Source organism: Microcebus murinus, chromosome 14 (genome assembly GCF_040939455.1).
Source record: "Microcebus murinus isolate Inina chromosome 14, M.murinus_Inina_mat1.0, whole genome shotgun sequence".
Classification (NCBI taxonomy): domain Eukaryota; kingdom Metazoa; phylum Chordata; class Mammalia; order Primates; family Cheirogaleidae; genus Microcebus; species Microcebus murinus.
This window is the reverse complement of record NC_134117.1, coordinates 25,407,547-25,428,389: the sequence shown is the minus strand read 5'-3', so window position 1 is coordinate 25,428,389 and position 20,843 is coordinate 25,407,547. Positions and strand designations below refer to the sequence as shown.

General features: G+C 55.1%; 3 protein-coding genes across 9 annotated transcripts; 2 read left to right on the top strand and 1 right to left on the bottom strand.

Moving 5' to 3' along the window:
- Positions 1 to 22: 22 nt before the first annotated feature.
- Positions 23 to 1,286, bottom strand: MRPL43 (mitochondrial ribosomal protein L43). Its single transcript, XM_012769133.3, has 3 exons — positions 1,075 to 1,286; positions 862 to 968; positions 23 to 753 (listed from the first exon to the last, which is right to left on the bottom strand). The coding sequence occupies exons 1-3, from the start codon at positions 1,203 to 1,205 to the stop codon at positions 512 to 514; spliced, it is 480 nt and encodes a 159-aa protein (XP_012624587.1). The 5' UTR covers positions 1,206 to 1,286; the 3' UTR covers positions 23 to 511.
- Positions 1,287 to 1,323: 37 nt separating this feature from the next.
- Positions 1,324 to 8,204, top strand: TWNK (twinkle mtDNA helicase). 2 transcript variants are annotated; one of them, XM_076009841.1, is made up of 6 exons: positions 1,338 to 1,452; positions 3,123 to 3,249; positions 3,430 to 3,670; positions 3,913 to 4,020; positions 4,329 to 4,470; positions 6,659 to 8,204. In XM_076009841.1, the coding sequence occupies exons 3-6, from the start codon at positions 3,549 to 3,551 to the stop codon at positions 6,932 to 6,934; spliced, it is 648 nt and encodes a 215-aa protein (XP_075865956.1). In that variant the 5' UTR covers positions 1,338 to 1,452; positions 3,123 to 3,249; positions 3,430 to 3,548; the 3' UTR covers positions 6,935 to 8,204. The 2 variants fall into 2 exon arrangements, with proteins under 2 accessions (XP_012624530.1, XP_075865956.1); XM_012769076.3 differs by having other exon boundaries at positions 1,324 to 3,249.
- A 2,306-nt stretch (positions 8,205 to 10,510) lies between these two features.
- LZTS2 (leucine zipper tumor suppressor 2) lies at positions 10,511 to 20,837 on the top strand. Of its 6 annotated transcripts, XM_012769053.2 has the most exons (6): positions 13,207 to 13,363; positions 16,245 to 16,694; positions 17,312 to 17,974; positions 18,471 to 18,728; positions 19,501 to 19,632; positions 19,708 to 20,819. In XM_012769053.2, the coding sequence occupies exons 2-6, from the start codon at positions 16,287 to 16,289 to the stop codon at positions 20,182 to 20,184; spliced, it is 1,938 nt and encodes a 645-aa protein (XP_012624507.1). In that variant the 5' UTR covers positions 13,207 to 13,363; positions 16,245 to 16,286; the 3' UTR covers positions 20,185 to 20,819. The 6 variants fall into 6 exon arrangements, with proteins under 6 accessions (XP_012624489.1, XP_075865955.1, XP_012624498.1 ...); XM_012769035.3 differs by lacking the exon at positions 13,207 to 13,363 and adding an exon at positions 10,511 to 10,685 and having other exon boundaries at positions 19,501 to 20,837; XM_012769044.3 differs by lacking the exon at positions 13,207 to 13,363 and adding an exon at positions 10,747 to 11,400 and having other exon boundaries at positions 19,501 to 20,837.
- The last annotated feature ends 6 nt before the right edge of the window (positions 20,838 to 20,843 follow it).

The following is a 20,843-nucleotide window of genomic DNA, read 5'->3' as shown; positions in this document are numbered from 1 at the left end:
TTTTGAAATAAGACCTCAAGTGTGACCTTGAGTAAGTTTATTAACCTCAGTTTTCTAATCTGTACACAAACATTCACACAGATGTAAAGAGCATAGCCCTATGCCAGGCTTGCAGCAGAGAACAGCTAACTCTCTCTAGCTCAATGGTTGTAGCAACAAGATATCAAAGATTATTTAGAAGTCAGACTTGAGACTCCTTATTGTGTTTTGAGATCACTGTTACTAATTTGGACTTGAGAAAATAAAATAAAAACCTTGAAGGCTCTCTCAGCTCAGGTTTCAGTGATGCCACGGGGTAAGAATTAGGGGACTCACAAGGTTACTGCCCCTAGAAGTGGGCACTGAAAAGAAAAAGGCAGCTGTTCTTTAGCCCAAGCAAAACCTCTGGTGTCAACTTCCCCTTTGGTGGGGGTTCCATTTGTCTGCCTAAGCTTGGAATCTCAAAGAGGAGAAACCACCTTTACTGGAGTAAGAGTCCAAAGCCTGGGTTTGGAGTTGATGGGGCAACTCTTCACTGTGCTTGCACCTCGGCTGAGGCAAGATCCAGGACCTCTCGGGGGCGTAGCCCACCAAACGTGGTCGGTTTGTTGGTGAAGGGCTGCCACTGGCCCTGGATGCTAGGGCTGTCCGTGTGGAAGGGCTTTCGGATGCGGATCACCTCCAGGCCAGACTGGTCTGCCAACTTCTGCACTAGCGTCACGATCTCCTCGACCGACTTGCAGTGCATGCTCTCCTCGCGCACAGCCCCGTTAACTGGCAAAAGGAAGGTGGGGAGTGAGTAGGCCGGTTAGGTGTCAGATAAAGAGGCTAAGCGGGCTGAGACCCCATCCCGCCCTTCAGCTCTAGCCCGACCCCACTCACGGTATTCGGCCACTACTCTGGGCACGCAGCAGGGCCGCAGGTTCACGTACATTACGACCCCGGGGTTCCGTCGGGCGAAGTCGGTCACCTCCCGTTCGATGAACTCCCTGAGGAACCCGAGAAGGGTTAGCACTGTGACTCGTGACCTGGAGCGACCTCCGCCGGGAGTCGTTACTATTCCCCATCCCCGCCCGCCCACCTCCTTCCGCTCACCTAGCACCGCGGGAAGAGGGCCCGTCGCGGCTGAGGCTGAAGCTGAGACGCTGCAGCTGCTGCACATAGCGACCCAGCCCGTTGTGGAGGACACTGGTCAGGAAGCGGCTTGGAGTCCCGCGCCCGGTCATGGAAGCAGCTCTGAGGCGGCGAAGGCAAATGGCGAGGAGCGGTGGGCAGGACTAAACCTGGAGACTTCCGGTTCCGGGACATCCGCTCCCGGGGAGTTTTGTTTCCGAGGTCAAGGCGTGTGGTGCGTTCGAGTGACACATGTTGCGGGAGAGAAGGGCGAGACGACAGTGACGACGCGGGGCCAGGGTCCTGAGCTGCAGAGCAGCTAGTAGTAGAGCGGCGGGAAGGCACGGGGAGGCCAGCGAGGTGGGCATTCCTTTGGGCTCGGAGAGCGGCCGGGGTCGTGTAGTGGCGCTCTAGCCGTGCAGAGGTCCCAGCGAGGGAAGGAGCAGCATAGAGGGTCTCCAGTCGGGACCTAGAGCAGAAGGACTACAAAAAGGATGCAGATGGCTGTAGAGATGAGGACGACGAGGAGATTCTGTAGAGGGGCAGTAGAGGTGAGGAGATGATATATAGAAACCATTTCAGGGAGAAATTGTGTAGAGTTCTGTAGACCGTCGTAGAGGTGAGTTGGTGGTGGAGAGAAACTGTAAAAGGACCATCGATTAAGGGCGCCATTTTGAAGGGACATACACATGAAAGGGTGGTGCAAATGGGCATAGATGTGAGGTAGCAGTGTAGAGGGGATAAAGAAGATCCAGGGGATGTTTATGAGGAAGATGTTTGAGGAGAGAGAGAAGCCCCCTAGAGTGAGCTCTGTAGAATACTGTGTGGAGCATCCCTGGGGTCTGGCCTAGTGAAGACACCCAAACCAGGCACCTAAGTTATTTCAAGTAGTGACTTCCTACATTTGGCTAGGAATGTGGGTTCTTCTCCGAGGTGGGTACCGCCTCCGCATCTTGCTGCCCCTCCGTGGGGTGTGGATGGGTCAGAGAGGACTACCCCGAAACTTGGTCCCAGGCCCTCCTCGCAGACGGTACAGAAAGGAAGCTCTCCCAGCCTTGGAGGTACCAGTATTGCCTGTAACTACAACTGAAATCCGCCAGTATTTGCGGGGTCATGGGATCCCCTTCCAAGATGGCCACAGCTGCCTGCGGGCACCAAGCCCTTTTGTGGAGTCTTCACAGCTCAAGGACCAGACTGATGTTGCCAATTCCTTCAGCCTTTTCATTGACAAGACCACAGGCCGCTTTCTTTGCATGACCAGCCTAGCAGAGGGGAGCTGGGAAGACTTCCAGGCCAGTGTGGAGGGGCAAGGGGATGGGACCAGAGAGGGGGTCCTGCTTAGTAAGGCCCCAGAAGCTGAGGACATTGAGGAGGTCCAGAGGATCTGGGACCGAGCTGTACCTCTCTGGGAGCTGCCTGACCCAGAGGAGGTACAACTGGCTCGTACAATGTTTGGCCTTAACAAGGTTACAGATGATACACTCAGGCGTTTCAGCGTGCGGTATCTGCGGTCTGCTTGCAGCCTTGTCTTCCCTTGGTTCTCCCCTGGAAGCTTGAGATTACGAGGCCTGAAGCTATTAGGGGCTGAACACCAGGGAAATGGAGTACACTATGTGGAGACCACCATTCCCCGGCCTGGTGCCTACCACAATCTGTTCGGATTACCACTGATCAGTCGTCGAGATGTTGAGGTGGTATTGACCAGTCGTGAGCTTGACAGCCTGGCCTTGAACCAGTCCATGGGGCTGCCCACCCTTGCCCTACCCCGAGGAACATCTTGCCTGCCCCCTGCCTTACTCCCTTACCTTGAACAGTTCCGACGTATTGTGTTCTGGTTGGGGGATGACCTTCGGTCCTGGGAAGCTGCCAAATTGTTTGCTCGAAAACTGAACCCCAAGCGATGCTCCTTGGTCCGGCCTGGGGACCAGCAGCCCTGTCCCCTGGAGGCACTTAACCAGGGCTTAAATCTTTCTCGTATTCTTCGTTCTGCCCTGCCTGCCTGGCACAAGTCCATCGTGTCTTTCCGGCAGCTTCGGGAGGAGGTGCTAGGAGAACTGTCAAATGTGGAGCAGGTAGCTGGTGTCCGCTGGAGCCGCTTTCCAGATCTCAGTCGTCTCTTGAAGGGGCATCGGAAGGGCGAGCTGACAGTCTTCACAGGTAACCCTTTGGGAAATCACTGGGGTAAAGGGACAGAGGATCAGGTAACAAAGGCATGTGGGTTTGGGCCACAAAAATGTTGAAAAGATTTCCCCTGCCAACTTTGAAGCCCTGACCTGTGTCTTGGTTTCAAGGGTGGGACTTCCTCCTCACCCAGGTTCCTGTTCAACCCCCCTGCAGGGCCAACAGGCAGTGGAAAGACGACATTCATCAGCGAGTATGCCTTGGATTTGTGTTCCCAGGGGGTGAACACACTATGGGGTAGCTTTGAGATCAGCAACGTGAGACTAGCCCGGGTCATGCTGACACAGTTTGCTATGGGGAGGCTGGAAGAGCAACTGGACAAATATGATGAGTGGGCCGACCGCTTTGAAGACCTGCCCCTCTATTTCATGACTTTCCATGGGCAGCAGAGCATCAAGTAAGATCCCCGCTCCCCACCCACATTCCAGCCACTTTGCTTTCCCAGACAGATCCCAGCACTCAGGAATTTTGGTTGCTTTTCCAGCTCCAATGGGAACTTCTTCTAGGTCTCCTTAGACAGGTTTGGGAGGTCAGAATAGGTGACCATGAGAGTTTTCAGTATGCTAGCTCTTCTGCCTGGGGTGCTTTGGAGATAGCTTGTGATTGACTCTTGAATTCATTGCCCTTTCCTCTTCCCAGGACTGTAATAGACACAATGCAACATGCAGTCTATGTCTATGACATTTGTCACGTGGTTATCGACAATCTGCAGTTCATGATGGGTCAGGAGCAGCTGTCCACAGACAGGTGACATCCTCCTCTTGTCTAGCTTGAACCCAATTGAACTCGCATGTCTTCTCAGGCAGCTGGCTTCTGGGCACACACACTGTACTCTCCTATTTTCTGGGATGCGTACAGATACATACCACCCCACACGTATTATATGGAGGTATGGGGTATGGCAACAGAAAGTATGGACAGGGACTTGACTGCGAGTCTTGGGTAGAGGGAGGTGGAATGGGTTGTGTTGGTTTGTGAGAGGTATGAATGAATCAATAATATGAACATGTTCTTGTCCTCTTGTGTCTGATAACCTCTTTGCATTGTTGAGACAGGATAGCAGCTCAAGACTACATTGTTGGGGCCTTTCGGAAGTTTGCAACAGATAGTAGCTGCCATGTGACACTCGTCATTCACCCCCGGAAAGAGGATGATGACAAAGAACTGCAGACAGCATCCATTTTTGGCTCAGCCAAAGTGAGTGGTCTTTAGAGGAGCTCAAGCTTTGGAGAGTACGGGGGCAGCTATCATTCAGCCTAAAATCATGTTGAGAAAGGTTTGAGGTGGGATACAGTAATCCTCATTTTCTTTTTTGAGACAGAGTCTCACTCTGTTGCTCAGGCTAGAGTGCCATGGCTTTAGCTTAGCTGACAGCAACCTCAAATTTCTAGGTTCAAGCAATCCTCCTGCTTCAGCCTCCCAAGTAGCTGGGACTACAAGCATGCACCACCATGCCCAGATAATTTTTTCTATATATTTTTAGTTACCCAGCTAATTTCTTTCTATTTTTAATGGAGACGGGGTCTCACTCTTGCTCAGGCAGGTCTCGAACTCCTGACCTTGAGCTGTCCTCCCACTTTGGACTCCCAAAGTGCTAGGATTACAGGTGTGAGCCACCACACCCAGCCAATAATCCTAATTTTTAACACTCCTTGACTATCAATCTGGAGCAGGCTGGAGGCAGTGCCTCTGGGCCTTCACGTGAGGAATATATGTGTGCTAGGAATACTCAGTTTCATAATAGTTGGTCCTTTGCCCTCCTTGCCCTTCAGGAGCTCACAACCTCTAGGTGGGGACACAATGAGATAGTGATTACAACTCAGTGTTAGAAGAGCTAGGATAGACAGCACAAGTATTTGGGGAACACAGAGAAAAGATACAAGTCAGCTGGGACATCTGGGGAGACTTCCCAGAGGAGGTATCAACGAAATGTTGAGTTGAGGGCTGGTAAGGGCTGGGCATGGTGGCTCATGCCTATAATCCTAGCACTCTGGGAGGCTGAGGCGGGCGGATTGCTCGAGGTCAGGAGTTCGAAACCAGCCTGAGCAAGAGCGAGACCCTGTCTCTACTATAAATAGAAAGAAATTAATTGGCCAACTAATATATATGGAAAAAATTAGCCTAGCTGGGCATAGTGGTGCATGCCTGTAGTCCCAGCTACTCAGGAGGCTGAGGTAGTAGGATTGCTTGAGCCCAGGAGTTTGAGGTTGTGAGCTAGGCTGACGCCATGGTACCCTAGCCTGGGCAACAGAGCAAGACTCTGTCTCAAAAACAAACAAACAAAGTTGAGTTGAAGTTGGGCAGACAATAGTATTAGATAATCAAATAAATGGGAGGGCCTTCTGATACCAGGACCAGCCCCATTCTGGAGCTCCTAGTGGTACACTGAGTGCCTATTACATGCCTAGCCTGGGCTGGGCACAGGAATTCAAGACAAGGAGCACGAACTACATTTGTTCCAGTAGCCATACTAGAGTTGGGAAAGAATTTCATTCTGTTTATAGTAGAAACGGGGTCTCACTCTTGCTCAGGCTGGTTTCCAACTCCTGACCTTGAGCAATCTGCCCGCCTCGGCCTCCCAGAGAGCTAGGATTACAGGCATGAGCCACCTTGCCAACTCCTAGTTCTTTAGGCCCCAGCTCACACGCCCTCTGCTCAGAGACACCGTTCTTAACTACTTATCTCAACTACCCTGCAAGCACTTTATCACATTACTGTTTTCTTTCTAGCATTTTGCACTAACTAGAGTTGGGAAAGAATTATGCAGAAATAAAAAAACAGTGGTGCTTGCTTTATGTAAGGAGATCAAGAATGGTCTCTTGGCTGCAGGGTGGCTCACGCCTGTAATCCTAGCACTCTGGGAGGCCAAGGCAGATGGGTTGTTTGAGCTCAGGAGTGCGAGACCCTGTCTCTACTAAAAAATAAAAAACATTAGCTGGGCATGGTGGCACATGCCTATAGTCCCAGATACTTGGGAGGCTGAGGCAGGAGGATCGCTTGAGCCCAGAAGTTTGAGGTTACTGTGAGCTAAGCTGACGCCCCGGCACTCTAACCTGGCCAAGAGAATGAGACTCTGTCTCAAAAAAAAAAAAAAGAATGGTCTCTCGGATACAGTGTGACATTTGGATTGAGACCTGAATGAAGAGAAGCTGAGGTTGAGTGGGTGGCCAGCTGTGAAGGAGAAGGAGAGGGAACAGCACGTGCAAAATCTAGGATAGCAGCAAGCTTGTTGTCAGGGCACTAAAAGATGTGAGTGGCCCCAGCATTGCGGTCAGTAGTTCAAAGACCTTTCCCCATTTTTATCACTTCTCCCTGCACCCTCAACCTTCCTTTCTGCTTCACTCATATGTCTAACTCTTGCCTCCTTCTGCCCTCTTTCCCCTAGGCAAGCCAGGAGGCAGACAACATTCTAATCCTGCAGGACAGGAAACTGGTAACTGGGCCAGGGAAACGGTATTTGCAGGTGTCCAAAAACCGCTTTGATGGAGATATAGGTGTCTTCCCACTTGAGTTCAACAAGAATTCCCTCACCTTCTCCATCCCACCAAAGAGCAAGTCGCGGCTCAAGAAAATCAAGGATGACAATGGACTAGTGGCTAAAAAGCCATCTTCTGGCAAAAAGGGAGCTGCACCCAAGAACTCTGAGACTTGCTCAGACTAGGCCCCCAATCCCTACCAGCCAGATACCTCCAAACCTTCAAGGTGAAGGCTGTCACCAGCTGGCTGCTGAAATGAGCCTGATAGGACAGGCTGGAGCATAGACTCTCTGGGCCCTCTGCTAGGGCTCTTCTCTCCTGTGGTCCTGAGCTGTGGGCCCTTTTCAGTCTGAGGGAGCCTAATTCAATTTAGCAGATATTTGGGAACCTACTGTGCGCCAGGTTTTGTTCAAGGTCCCGTGTATACAGCACTGAAAAGATACGTAAGATCTCTGCTTCCACAGAACCTGCATTCTGGTGGAAGAGACAAGCAAGCAATGAACAAATAAAACATAGTTTTAGTTAGTGAAAAATGCTAGAAAGAAAACAGTAATGTGATAAAGTGCTTGCAGGGTAGTTGAGATAAGTAGTTAAGAACGGTGTCTCTGAGCAGAGGGTGTGTGAGCTGGGGCCTAAAGAACTAGGAGTTTGGCAAGGTGGCTCACGCCTGTAATCCTAGCTCTCTGGGAGGCCAAGGCGGGCAGATTGCTCAAGGTCAGGAGTTGGAAACCAGCCTGAGCAAGAGTGAGACCCCGTTTCTACTATAAACAGAAAGAAATTAATTGGCCAACTAATATATATAGAAAAAATGAGCTGGGCATGGTGGCGCATGCCTGTAGTCCCAGCTACTCGGGAGGCTGAGGTAGCAGGGTTGCTTGAGCCCAGGAGATTGAGGTTGCTGTGAGCTAGGCTGACGCCATGGCACTTTAGCCTGGGCAACAAAGCAAGACTGTGTCTCAAAAAAAAAAAAAAAAAAAAAAAAAGAACCAGGAGTGAGCCAGGTGACCATCTGGAGAAAGAGGGATCCAGGCAGAGAGAATAGTAAATAGAGCTCTGAGGTAGGAATGAGCAAGTCAAACTCAAGGCCATGAGGTCAGACCCCCTAAACTTGGAGGAAAGTAGGGGACTTATTGCCAAAACCCCAGCCATGCTTTCAGAGCCAAAAGGTGACGTGGTGGGTTCTAAGGCCTTCTGCTCCCTGCATTGTAGAGCCTGGCATGAGGTAGCACTTGCTTGGATCCTAGGTGCTTAGCCCTATAATCTCTGGGCCTCAAAGGTAGAAGCTACCTCCTTCTGGATTGCTTGGCCCTAAGAGCCATAGAGAAAGCTGTGAGCCCAGAGTGCCTGCCACCTGGACACTGATTTTACTGTATGCTGCATCAGACAGACAGCTCGAGTTAGGACTTTTTGTATAGCCTTTTCCAGTTTTACTGAAAAAAATTTTTCCATTGCCTTTGTTTGTGTGCTTTTTCCTATTTGTCCACCAGGTGTCTCCTCAGTCTGTAACTGGGTTTTCCTCTCTGACTTGGAGTGGATGAGTCCCCTCCCAGACATCTAGCCTCTCAGCTATGGGCTTCCAAGGAAGCAGGGACATTAAAGGGCCTGCATACCCCCATCTCCCCCATACAGCTCTTCATGGCCTAGGGGAGACAAGATGGTGTGTCTTCATCCCTGACTTCCCTGAGGATCTCCATGTGATTCCTGGTAGAGGTATAGGTCACTGGGCCACATGCCCAAACCCTGCCTGACCAGCTGTCTGTCTGTGATGTGAGCCACTCCCCTCTCCTTGTGGACTCAGACTCCCGTGTATTCTTATCTCAACCCTCTTACCATTTCCCTCCTTCTGTACCTTCTCCATGTTTCTCTTACACAAATGTGTGTCAGAACCCCTGGGGTTTGTTAAAAATGCAGAACCCAGGCCCTATTCCACTCCCCTTCTCCCCTCCATCCTATCACACATAAACATTTCTAATTCTGGAGGTGTAAGGAGGGGTACAATAATCCTCATTTTTAACAGGCCTTGCAGGTGACTAATATAGGTGATTCAGAGACCCTGTTAGAAATATTCCTAAATGATGAATACTTTCTCATCTCTCGTCCTCTGATATCCTAAAGTCCCAGTTTCCCTTTGGATTTGCCTGAAAGAGTAGGGAAAATGCAAGGTGCTCTGAGGGGACTGGGAAGAAGCCTTTTGTAAGGGTTGGGGGAAGGTTTCTTATTCCCTAGAATCAGGGCTGCCTTGTCAAAGTCTTCCTGTCAACCTAACGGGTTGGGACCCTTTAGAAGGGTCTTTGGTCTCTGGTCTATAGTGTGTGAAAACTGTGGCCACAAACATCTGAAACAGACCCCAGAGCAGAGCTGCCGCAAAGCTGTTCTCTGTGCAGAAGAACCTGGGGGTGGGGATAGCTCCTCCAGGGCCTCCCTTCTTGGGGGTCTCTCCCAGACTGGCTGGAGCCAGGCCTCCCTAATCCTGCAGTAATCATTCCCAGCCGTTGGCTGATCTAGGCCTCATCCAGGGTCTGTAGCATTGAACGTCAGCCATGCCTTCCAGATGCACACCACCAGATCACTACCTATAAGGATGCAGTTTCCACATTCTGGTCTCCCTAGAATGCTTGATGTGTTCTCAGGAAATCCTTTAGGGGTTCCCAGTATGGGACCTTTGTGAGGTCTCTGTGAATTGGGGATAGAGGAATAGACATAGACTTGCCTGTTTGTCTTGTTCCACTCTCCTAGTAGACACCCCCACACAGCACAAACCAGAATGATGAGGGGGAGAGGAAGGTAATACCCCTGACCCCACCCCTTGCACAAACATTCCACTCCATACCTGCCTTAAACTCCCAATCTCAAGATCTGGCCCAAAGTATGTTCAGGAGTCCCTGTGGAGAAAGTGGAGGATCCCTAGGACCTGTGTAAATGATTGGGACAGGCCTGGTAATCTGCCTATGTCCGACTGGCTGTAAAGAATCTCCCTAAGAAAGGGCCTGGCTAAGCTGGGTGCAGGTGGATCCGCAGCCCTGTCCTCAGATTGACAGTGTCTGCATGTCGTACTTGGCTGCGAGGGGGCAGCTTTGGTCTTCCAGCAGCTTTCTGTCGACTGTGGATGGGTTTGAGAAGAAACAGCTCACCGAGATCTCCTGCAGCCCAAGTACTCAGGCTGCAGATATGGCCCAGATACCTGTAGACCAGCGCCTTTCCACAGGCTGTTCTGAGTGCCAGGGAGGGAGGGAGCCCTTGATGCCTCTGCAACACGGGCCAACTTCCTGTTTGTGCCTGTGGGTGGGACTTTATGAGTTTAAGGGAAGCCTAGCCATGCCATGTGGGGGGCCAAACCTGGCAGACCTACTCACCTGTGCCAACACCTACTCCAGGGAAGGGGCGGTGCTGGTTCTGCTTGGGCAGCCCCCAGCCGAGGTGTGTGTATGGTGGTGGTAGGAGCTGTTTTGGTGAAACCCGACCCTTCGGTCTCTACTACCCAGGGGTTTTCCTTGTGTTTGGAGTGGATTTAGAGTTAGCCCGGTTGGGCTCCCTACCTAGCAGGGGAGGGTGGCAGAGTCAAGCCCTATAGCCAAGTAGCTTAGCTGTCGGACACGTGCTGAGCACCCCTTCCCCGGGTCGAAAGCCAAGCCCAGTAAACTATGAAGTCAGAAGCCAGAGGTTCAGCGTTGGGCCACCGTTGAGCTACTGTTGGGCTGGGTACTGGGTCGGCTGTTGAGGGGGTGCTGGGCAGACCACTCCCCTCGCTGGGTAGGGGGCGCGGCTTCAGCTGCCCCGCCCCGCTCCACCAGGTCCGGCCTGGCGGGCACCCGGAGTCGGGAGTCGGGAGCCCGGAGCCCAGAGCGGGCTGGGGAGCCCGCATTCTCGAGGCGAGGAGGTGGGCGCGCTGGAGCAGGAGCCGGTCCGGAGCTGGAGCGGAGGCGCAGGTGGCACTGGGTGAGTGGTGGGGCGGCGGAGGTGTAGGAACTCCTGCCTCCTACACATCCCCGCTACGGAGCGAACTTTCCGTATCTGGGAAAGCTAGGGGTTGAGGTGAGGAGGGTTGGGGACGCAGGAGAAGAGCCTGAACAGGGAAGCGACACAGAAACTCACATCGACAGTCTCTTACACACGCGTGCACGGACCCACGCACACACTTGGAACACACGTGCACTCGGGAAGGACGCGTCCAGTGGCTTACCTTACACTCCCAGGGGCAGCGCCAAGCGGCGCAGGACCCTAGCGGGCGGGGCACTCTGCTCTGGCGTTGGCGGAGGTGGAGGAGAGGGGCAGCCCCGTGACCGCCGACGGGGACGGGCCGGGTGGGACGCATCCGGAGGTTCCTGCTTCCCGGCCGCCCACAGGTGAAAACTAAGACGTAAACAGGCGCCTGGCGCGTGATCGCTCTGCAGACTAGTGGACACTACTCCCCCAACCCCACCACACGGCGAGGACCCTCTCCACAGTTCGGGAGAGTTTGCTTGGTCCCATCCTGGACTATATTCCATCCTCCGCCTGGAGCGGTGGTAGCCCTCTCCCAGAAACGGGAGCGCAACGCCCCCTGGAGCCGGGGTGGCGCAGGAAGAAGGAAGACTGCTGGGCCGGGGTGGAGTGACTTGGGCTCCTCGCTTTCCTTCTCTCAAGCACATTCCTGGTGTCTGCATCCCTGAAGGTATGGGAGAGGCCCTTGATGGCCCTGGACAGCTGCCCCCACCCCTTACTCCCAGCCCAGGGAGCAGCTGCCTGAGCGCCTGTGGTCCCCTTCCTACTACCACCTCCACCCCTTGCAGGAGTGGGAGACCCCCCTCCCCCAAGAGAATGCATGAGTGTAAACACCCCAATACCAGAGAGAGCCTACCTACCTCTAGTAGCAAGGAGGACGAACCCCCCTCCCCCCAGGGAATGAGGGAGTGGGCAGCAGCCCTATGCCTCCCTCCCCGCCCCCTCCCCCTCCCCTCCCCACCCCTGCACACACGCTGAGCCCAGCTGCTGCCTGAGCTGGGCAGGCTGCCAGAAGGGGGAGGCGGCTCTTGGTGCCCCAGGAGGCAGGGATCAGGGCAAGGCCAGAGGAGGAGGTCTCTACCGGGCAGAGGGGCTCAATCTGTTCTTGTGAAGCTGAAGGTCTGGGGTGAGCCTGAGGGTGGCTGGGCTGTGTTTCCCTTTCCAGGGAAAAAGAAAGAAAAACAACCCTTTCCATAGAGCTAAAAATAGAACTGAGAGCCGGCCAGGGCTGTGGCCTGGAAGGGGGGGATGCTCCTTCCTGGGGCCAAGGCAAGCTCTGGCAGGCCTTGGCTGAGAGTGGGGGCGTTAGGTGGAGAGAGGCTGTCCTTGCCCAGGGGCACGGGCATCAGCTGACCTTACCAGGCCACAGAGACCCCTGGGGGAAAGGCTGAGTGGTAAAATGTTTGTGAAACACGATGTGGATGTGTAAGAAGTTGTCTGAGTGACTAAGACGGTCAATGTGTGAAAGATGGTCAGGATACAAAGTCAGTGTGTTTAAGACTGTGGCTGGGTGTGGAGGACTGCGAATTGAGAAAGACTATACACAACAGGCGTGTGACAAGGAGTGTGTCTTTGTGTGAGTTGGACTGGAAGATTATGGAAAGAAGAAACATGGACCCACGTGATGAGACTGGGCTGCGCGGCGAGACTGAATGTGGGAAAGGTAGTGTGGGTGTTAAGATTGTGTTGTTTGTGAGAGGTGAGAGTATCTGTGACCCTGAGAAAGTACAATGTCTGCAGTAAGATTGGTGTAGATTTGGATCGTAGGTCTGGACTGGCTCACCCCAGTGATTGTTGGGGAGCTAGGGGCCGCCCCTCTCCGAGAAATGACCTCTCTCTTAGCAAATGACTCCGAGGGAAGGTTGGGGATCACAGGGCCGACGCAGGGCCAGGCCTGGGCTCACCCGGGAGAGCGCACAGTGCTGGGGAGTCCGAGCGGGCCCCGGTGGTGGGGGCGACTGAGTGTGTTTTCCGAGCCGGCCGCCAGGTGGCGCCGCCTCCACAAATCCTAGTGTGCCGCCTCCGACCCGCTGGGGGTGGGGCAGGCTCCGGCAGAGCCTCGGCCCCCGACTTGTGCTGGGGCGCAGGGCCCGGGCAGCCGGGGAGTAGGGGGCAGCTGACCCCCGGACTCCCCCTCGACTCTGAAGCTCGAGAGTGTGTCTGGGGGAAGGCCTCGACTAGAGAAAAGGAGGGGGAGAGGCGGCCGCCACTGCGCCTTGGCCCTTTGTGCTCAAACAATGACCAGCTGCCGCTGGCCCCAGGGCCCCGACTGGGGGTAGAGGGTGACCTGCTGCCGCCGCGTCCCGAGCCGACCGAGCCCCCAGACACAGTCACTGGGCATCGGAGGAACCCTGACTGCCGCCGTGCAGCCCCTGCGTGTGCCCCGGCGGACACGCGTGACGTGGGGTCTTGCGCGCGTCCGCGCCCCAGGGGCGGGGACGCCCCTCGGATCCTCCCCGGCGCGGCGCCGCCCACTCGGGCCGGGCGGGGGCTGGCCCGGGCCGGGGGCGCCGCGGAGGCGGGGCGGGGCCGGCAGGGCGCTCGGAGTGGCCGCGCGCGGGCTGGAGCCGGGCGGCGCGCCTGTGGAGCGCTCGGGGGCGGCCCGGGGCTGAGCATGGAGCAGCGCGGCGGAGGTGAGGGGGGGCCAGGGCTGGGAGGCGGCCTGGGGCGCCCCCAACTTCTGCACGGTGGACTCCAGCGGGGAGGCCGCATTCCACAGCTGCCCCCACTTTCTGGAGGGTGGGTTGGACTCTGGGGGGGGGGTCCTGCCCTCCTGTCGCGGAGTGGGAACTCGAGACCCCAGACTTGATCCCGCCTGGCTGCTCCTTGGAGTTCGGGTCCGAGGAGACTTTCCCCAACTCCTCAGACCCCTGTCTAGCCTGGGCTGAGCCCCAGCCCTCAGCTCTCCCAGCCCACTAAAAGGGAGGGCCGGAGTGATTACTCAGGGAGTTCTGGGGGGCTTGAGGGGATCCCTTTTCCCACAGCCACAAACGCATTTCTCAAAATGGAGCCTCCACTTGCCCCTCCTCTCTCAGCTCCAGGAGCGGGAGCCGGCTGGTTGGGCCTGGCCTTCCAGACGCCTGGCTCTGGCTCCCAGGGTGTCTGGCTCTCAGGGCCCGGCTTTTTGTCACTCTGGAATTAGGGCCCCTTGGCTTGGTGGGCTTCGGGGGCCCTAGCTCACTGGGTCTGCCTGCCTGTCTCCTTGTCTTCCCCACCCTCTAGGCCTCTCTGAGTCTTTGTCTCTTGTCTTTTGGGTCCCTGTCTTTCTCTGAGTCTGTCTGTCTCCTCCCTTTAGTTTTCACTCTCTGTGCTCACTGAAGTGGGGAAATGCAGATGGAGGGATCTGCCCAGTTGCCCCTTAAGAAGCCCCTTCCCCACTGTTCTCTCCATGCCCTGGAGTGGCCCTGGAGAGGGGATCAGAGAGGGCTCTCTATCTGCTTTGCTCTGCTTAGGCTGGGATTTGTGGGTGGTCTCAGCTCCCAGCCCTGCAGCAGGCCTCACCACTCACCCCTACCCCCAGCTCCCAGCAACTCCTGCCTCAGTCTGGACACCTTCCTGGTGCTGAGTGGCTTTCTACTTGGGAGGGGAGGAGTGGGGTGGACTTAATGGAGCACAAACAAGAATGAAGGGGAACAGATCAGGCAAAGGAATCAGATGATGTGTGTCTCACCTCTCCCCACACGCCGAAGAGTGAGGAAAAACAGGCTCCCACTCGCCTGTTGGCCTGTACACCCCCCACGTTCCCACCCACTCTCACATGCGTGCAGACTCCTCTGTACACACTTGCACACATTCACCTTCCTGGTCACACACTCATTGAAAGTACACACATAAACTCATGTTGACATGAATGTACTGATGCATCTATCCAAACATATTTTCTCATGTTCACATTCATACACCACATGTTACATGTACATGCATTTGTAACTATCACATATTTTCTAACCATCCGTTACCCATATTCTTTTGTAAGATATACACATATGAATTCACACATGAGTTCATGTATCTATGAATGTACTGATACATCTGTCCTAACATACATACACTCATTCACATTTATGATGTTTTCCAACATTTTAGTATACACTCGGTATTCATTTTCATGCTTCTGTGCATTTAGTCACGCGCAATAAGTACATGCACACACTCCTACTCCCCTGAAATTCTCTGTCCACTTCTTGGCCCCTACTCTGCTTGATGACTTCAGCAGATGCCTAAGTCCTGGTCATCAGTGGCCTCGGGACTGGGGAGGGAGTTCCGGGTGGAGGCTTGCTGTCCCCTTCCGGGAAGGAGCAGGGCCTGGAGAGTGGAGCCCTCTTGCCTGGGCTCCGGGTAAGTGAGGTCTTGGAGCAGCTGCTGGAGTTGGGGCTTCCACCTTCATCTCTTCAGGGTTACTTTGGGGACATCTAAAGCTAAAAGGTGTCATAGAGGTTGGCAGTGGGGCAGGGCCTATGTAGGCTCATTTAGGCCTGACTGATTGGATGTGGAAAGGCTAGGAGTTGTCATGGAAACAAGCATGCGCCCACTTCCCCCTCTGGGAAGCAGGAGACCCCAGAGGGCACCTGTGGACTCCTAAGAGCTGTGGGTTTCTTGTTTGGCCAGATCTACCCTTGCCGCCTCTCTGTCTGGGAGAAACTGAGGCCCAGCAGGGGGAGGCAGGGCACTGCCTAGCCTTAGCTCTTTGTTCCCTAATTACCATCTGAGTTACTGATTGCATCCCTGAGGTTGCCTCTGTCCAAACTGCCCTATAATGAGGCCACCTGTCCCAGAGGACCAGGGACCTGTGCCAGGAGCTGGTAGAGAGGGCTCCCTCACTAACCTGAGTTCTGTCCTCTGTGGACTAGGCTTGGGCCTGGGCCTCTGCTGCCAAGAGGCCCTGCATAACCCCCCCAGCCCTCCCACTGCTATCATTTCTGCTCAGTGGGCTCAGTCCTCAGTCCTGTTCAGACCAGAGTTGGGCAGTGGTCTGGGGCCCAGAGAGAACTGAAGTTCATGCCAGTGCTTGGAGGGGAAGTCTTGAGCAGGATCAAGGCTTGTTACTGATGGCAGGAGGTATTTGGCCTGGATCAAGGGGTCAAGACAGGGACTCAGGCTGGGCTTGGTGGCTCACGCCTGTAATCCTAACACTTTGGGAGGCCAAGGTGGGCAGATCGCTCAAGGTCAATAGTTCGAAACCATCCTGAACAAGAGCGAGACCCTGTCTCTACTAAAATTAGAAAGAAATTAATTAGCCAACTAAAAAAATATATAGAAAAAATTAGCCGGGCATGGTGGCGCATGCCTGTAGTCCCAGCTACTTGGAAGGCTAAGGAAGAAGGATCGCTTGAGACCAGGAGTTTGAGGTTGCTGTGAGCTAGGCTGACACTACAGCACTCTAGCTCAGGCAACAGAGTGAAACTCTGTCTCAAAAAAATAAAAAAATAAATAAAAGACAAGGACTCAGGCAGGGCCTTATATAGGAAGGGGGCTCAAAGTGGAGGGACTTTGACACCACTGCCCTGCTCACAGGTTGCCTTGGAGGCCCCTGGCCAGGCCTGAGCTTCTGCTGCCATGGCCATTGTGCAGACTCTTCCAGTGCCACTGGAACCCACTCCTGAAGCTACCACTGCCCCGAAAGCTCCAGCCATGGGCAGCGTGAGCAGCCTCATCTCAGGCCGGCCCTGCCCTGGGGGGCCAGCTCCTTCCCGCCACCAAGGCCCGCCTGGGCCCACCTTCTTCCGCCAGCAGGATGGGCTGCTTCGGGGTGGCTATGAGGCACAAGAGCCACTGTGCCCAGCTGTGCCCCCCAGGAAGACTGTCCCAGGCACCACCTTCACCTACATCAATGAGGACTTCCGGACAGAGTCACCTCCCAGCCCAAGCAGTGATGTTGAAGATGCCCGAGAGCAACGGGCATGCAATGCCCACCTTCGTGGCCCCCCACCAAAGCTCATCCCTGTCTCTGGAAAGCTGGAGAAGGTGAGGACCGGCTCTTCCTTAGGGAACTGGGTAGAATCAAGACCCCTCTTGAGAAGCTGGAATTTGGAAGCTTGTATAGAGAAAGGAGTGTGGGCTCCAGATTCACCAGACCTGGAATCTAATCCCAGCTCTGCCTCATTCTGGCTCTGTGACCTCAAGGAGTTCACTTAACCTGTCTGAGCCTCAGTTCCTGTATCTGTGAAATGGAAGTAATAGGTCAGCCCTCATAGGATTGTTGTGAGAATTAAATAATGCTTAGCATAGTGCCTGGCACCTACCATGCACTCACTAAATGCTAGTTGCTTAAATTATTGTCATTCTGCAGTAGCTATGCATTTGACTTTGGGTAAGGCTTTTAACCTGGCTAAACTTCGATTTTCTCATCTGAAATATGGAGACAGCGATAATACTTTGCTCTTATGGCTGTTGTAGCAATTAGAGATAAACCTTTCAAAGCACTTGACATAAAGCTGACACTCAAGGAGGCTCTCTGCTGGTGGTCACAATTGTTATTAATATGTGGGTATTGGGGACCCCAGATGGGAGGGCAGGGAGTATCATAGGCCTTTGCAAAATCGGGCAGCTCACTCCCAGTGTCACATGGCACTTCATTTCAGAACATGGAGAAAATCCTGATCCGCCCAACAGCCTTCAAGCCGGTGCTGCCCAAACCTCGAGGGGCACCATCCCTACCTAGCTTCCTGGGTCCTCGGGCCACCGGGCTATCTGGGAGCCAGGGCAGCCTAACACAGCTGTTTGGGGGCCCTGCCTCTTCCACCTCTTCCTCCTCTTCTTCCTCGGCTGCTGACAAACCCCTGGCATTGAGTGGCTGGGCCAGTGGCTGCCCATCAGGAACACTGTCCGACTCTGGCCGAAACTCACTGTCCAGCCTACCTACCTACAGTACTGGGGGTGCTGAGCCAGCCACCAACTCCCCAGGTGGGCATCTGCCCTCCCACGGCCCTGGGCGGGGGGCACAGCTGGGGCCAGTCCGAGGGGCCCCTACTGGGCCCTCCCACTCGGACAGTGGCCGATCTTCCTCCAGCAAGAGCACGGGCTCACTGGGGGGCCGCGTGGCTGGGGGGCTCTTGGGCAGTGGTCCTCGGGCATCCCCTGACAGCAGCTCCTATGGGGAGCGCTCCCCACCACCCCCACCCCCTCCACCCCCTTCGGACGAGGCCCTGCTGCACTGTGTCCTGGAAGGAAAGCTCCGTGACCGGGAGGCAGAGCTTCAGCACCTGCGGGACAATCTGGACGAGAGTGAGGCGAGCATATGCCAGGTGTGGTCAGTGGTGATAATGGGGAATGGTGTGGCAGAATGTCCCAAGGCCCTGGGAATGCAAGGGGCATTTCTGTTTTGGGGGAGGGGGTTGGGCAGTTACAGTTGGCTACCTATAGAGTGGGAAGGAGCCCGAGTGCATGCTTCACACCCGGCACTGCCAGCTGCTGTCTTGTGGACTTGAGCAAGTTGCTTAACCTTGCTCAGCCTTAGTTTCTTCATCTGTAAATGGGGGTACTTCTGGCTCCATAGGGTTATTGAGGATTCAATAAGGCAAAGGGTATAAAGTGCCTAGAAAACTGCCTGGCCTCTAGGCGGTGCTATGTAAGTGCTTGCTATTATTATTGCTGTTGTTTCTGTTGTTGTAAAAGTTGTTGTTGTCACAATTATCGTTTAATGGCATCCGCCCTCCCTGGGCCCAGAGTGGGCCACCAGGGCAGTCAAGGAGTGGGGTTGGGGTAGCTACCCAGGACCCAGGTCTGCCTTGTCACCCACAGGCATACGAGGAGCGGCAGCGGCACTGGCAGCGAGAGCGTGAGGCCCTGCGAGAAGACTGTGCGGCCCAGGCGCAGCGGGCGCAGCGGGCCCAGCAGCTGCTGCAGCTGCAGGTGTTCCAGCTGCAGCAGGAAAAGCGGCAGTTGCAGGATGACTTTGCCCAGCTGCTGCAGGAGCGTGAGCAGCTGGAGCGGCGCTGCGCCACCTTGGAGCGGGAGCAGCGGGAGCTCGGGCCGAGGCTGGAGGAGACCAAGTGGGAGGTGAGCCGGGATAGGAGGGACAAGGGAGCAAGGGTCACACAGGGATGAGACCTGGCAAGAGGGGCCTAGCCACACCCCCCTCAGCCTGCCACCCCCAGAAGATTCCCCCTTATGCCTACGAGATGAGGATCCCCTTCTGCTGTCCCTTTCTAGGTGGAGGTCTCCTTGTGCCTCCACGTGGCCAGTGGCACTCCTGTCCCCCTACCTTCCAACCAGTAATAACATAGTGCTTGCAGTGTGACAGGCACTGTTCTAAGTATATCACATATTAATCCTCGTAGCAACTCCTTGAGAAGGGCACTATTAACACCCCTCTTTATAGATGAACAGACTGAGGCCCAGAAAGATCCGGAGACCCGGATCACACCTAGCAGTGGCAGAGTGAAGAATTGAGCCCAGGCAGTCTGGCTCTGATATCTGCGCTCTTAACCGAGACACTGTAGTGCCTCTCAGCTGACAGTGTGGGCACTGCCCTCCATTGCTCCACTCCTGCAGCACCTGTCACCTCCCAGTCCCCAGGGCTAGGTGGTGCTTCCACAATGTCTTGTGATGGTTTAAAGACACCAGCTTTGCAGGGAAAAGATCTCTCTGCTTTCTGCTTTAGCCACATACTAGCTGTATGACTTTGGACATGTCACTAGACTTGCCTCTGTGTCCTTCTGTAAAATGATGATGATTAAACCTCCTCTCCCCAAAATGCCCAGCATGATAAGCAGGGCCTGTCCCCCAGGGAAACCCTTCTCACCACCCTTCCCGACTACTGCCCCCACAGGTGTGCCAGAAGTCAGGCGAGATCTCCCTGCTGAAGCAGCAACTGAAGGAGTCTCAGGCAGAGCTGGTGCAGAAGGGCACTGAGCTGGTGGCCCTGCGGGTGGCATTGCGGGAGGCCCGAGCTACACTGCGGGTCAGTGAGGGCCGGGCGCGGGGCCTCCAGGAGGCAGCCCGGGCGCGGGAGCTGGAGCTGGAGGCTTGTTCTCAGGAGCTGCAGCGGCACCGCCAGGAGGCTGAGCGGCTGCGGGAGAAAGCCGGGCAGCTGGATGCTGAGGCAGCCGGACTCCGGGAACCCCCTGTGCCACCTGCCACCACTGACCCATTCCTCCTGGCGGAGAGTGATGAGGCCAAGGTGCAGCGGGCGGCAGCAGGGGTTGGGGGCAGCCTGCGGGCCCAGGTGGAGCGGCTGCGGGTGGAGCTGCAGCGGGAGCGGCAGCGGGGCGAGGAGCAGCGGGACAGCTTTGAGGGGGAGAGGCTGGCCTGGCAGGCGGAGAAGGAGCAGGTGATCCGATACCAGAAGCAGCTGCAGCACAACTACATCCAGATGTACCGGCGCAACCGGCAGCTGGAGCAGGAGCTGCAGCAGCTCAGCCTGGAGCTGGAGGCCCGGGAGCTCGCAGATCTGGGCCTGGCCGAGCAGGCCCCCTGCATCTGCCTGGAGGAGATCACTGCCACCGAGATTTAGGACCTCGCACCCAGCTCTGCAGGGAGCTCTGCCGAAGATAGGCAGTAGCTGGCATCTGTTCAGGCCCTGGGGTCCACTGAGGCTCCCAGAGTCTGAGGGCCCCACAGCCACTTGTCCTCCAGGATCTGCCAAGAACTCGAGGTGGCCCTGTGACTTGGAGGAGCAAGAACAGACCCTTCAAAGGTCCCTTTGTTCACTGTCACCAGAGGCTCCTACTCACTCTACCCATTTCACTCCCCACTGCTGCCAGTGCCACCCTGCTCACCCAGACACCTCCAGCCCACTCCTGCCGGGGAGCTGGAAGAGGAAGGGACATCCTCATCTCCACATTCTCCCCACCCCAAAGCCAGAGAGAGCCAGACGGCACCAGCTGCTCCAGATGTGCCTACCCCCACCCTGCCCGCATTGGGGGACAGGGCTGGGACTGGGGTCTGGCCCCCAGGTTCCAGCTCTGCAGCCTTTCTCCTGGAGTGAGGGGGCTGAAGTCAGACCAAAGGAAGAACTCAGAAATGTCTTGTTTATTTGTTTGTGACCAAGCAGCCCCTCCCTTCACCCAGGTTTATGGCCTCGTTTTCATGTGTATATTTTTCACACTGTAAATTCTTGTACAAACCCAAAGAAAACATTAAAAAAATTTTTTTTTGTTTAAAAAAAGTGTG

Bases quoted from the DNA above. Each gene is read 5' to 3' on its own strand.
- MRPL43 (XM_012769133.3), bottom strand. From the start codon at position 1,205: ATGACCGGGCGCGGGACTCCAAGCCGCTTCCTGACCAGTGTCCTCCAC. The intron at 969-1,074 runs GTGAGCGGAAGG...CGGGTTCCTCAG, and splicing joins CCCTCTTCCCGCGGTGCTAG to GGAGTTCATCGAACGGGAGG. The intron at 754-861 runs GTGAGTGGGGTC...TCCTTTTGCCAG, and splicing joins CAGAGTAGTGGCCGAATACC to TTAACGGGGCTGTGCGCGAG.
- TWNK (XM_012769076.3), top strand. From the start codon at position 2,007: ATGTGGGTTCTTCTCCGAGGTGGGTACCGCCTCCGCATCTTGCTGCCC. The intron at 4,021-4,328 runs GTGACATCCTCC...TTGTTGAGACAG, and splicing joins GAGCAGCTGTCCACAGACAG to GATAGCAGCTCAAGACTACA. The intron at 4,471-6,658 runs GTGAGTGGTCTT...TCTTTCCCCTAG, and splicing joins CCATTTTTGGCTCAGCCAAA to GCAAGCCAGGAGGCAGACAA.
- LZTS2 (XM_012769035.3), top strand. From the start codon at position 16,287: ATGGCCATTGTGCAGACTCTTCCAGTGCCACTGGAACCCACTCCTGAA. The intron at 16,695-17,311 runs GTGAGGACCGGC...ACTTCATTTCAG, and splicing joins TCTCTGGAAAGCTGGAGAAG to AACATGGAGAAAATCCTGAT. The intron at 18,729-19,500 runs GTGAGCCGGGAT...CTGCCCCCACAG, and splicing joins TGGAGGAGACCAAGTGGGAG to GTGTGCCAGAAGTCAGGCGA.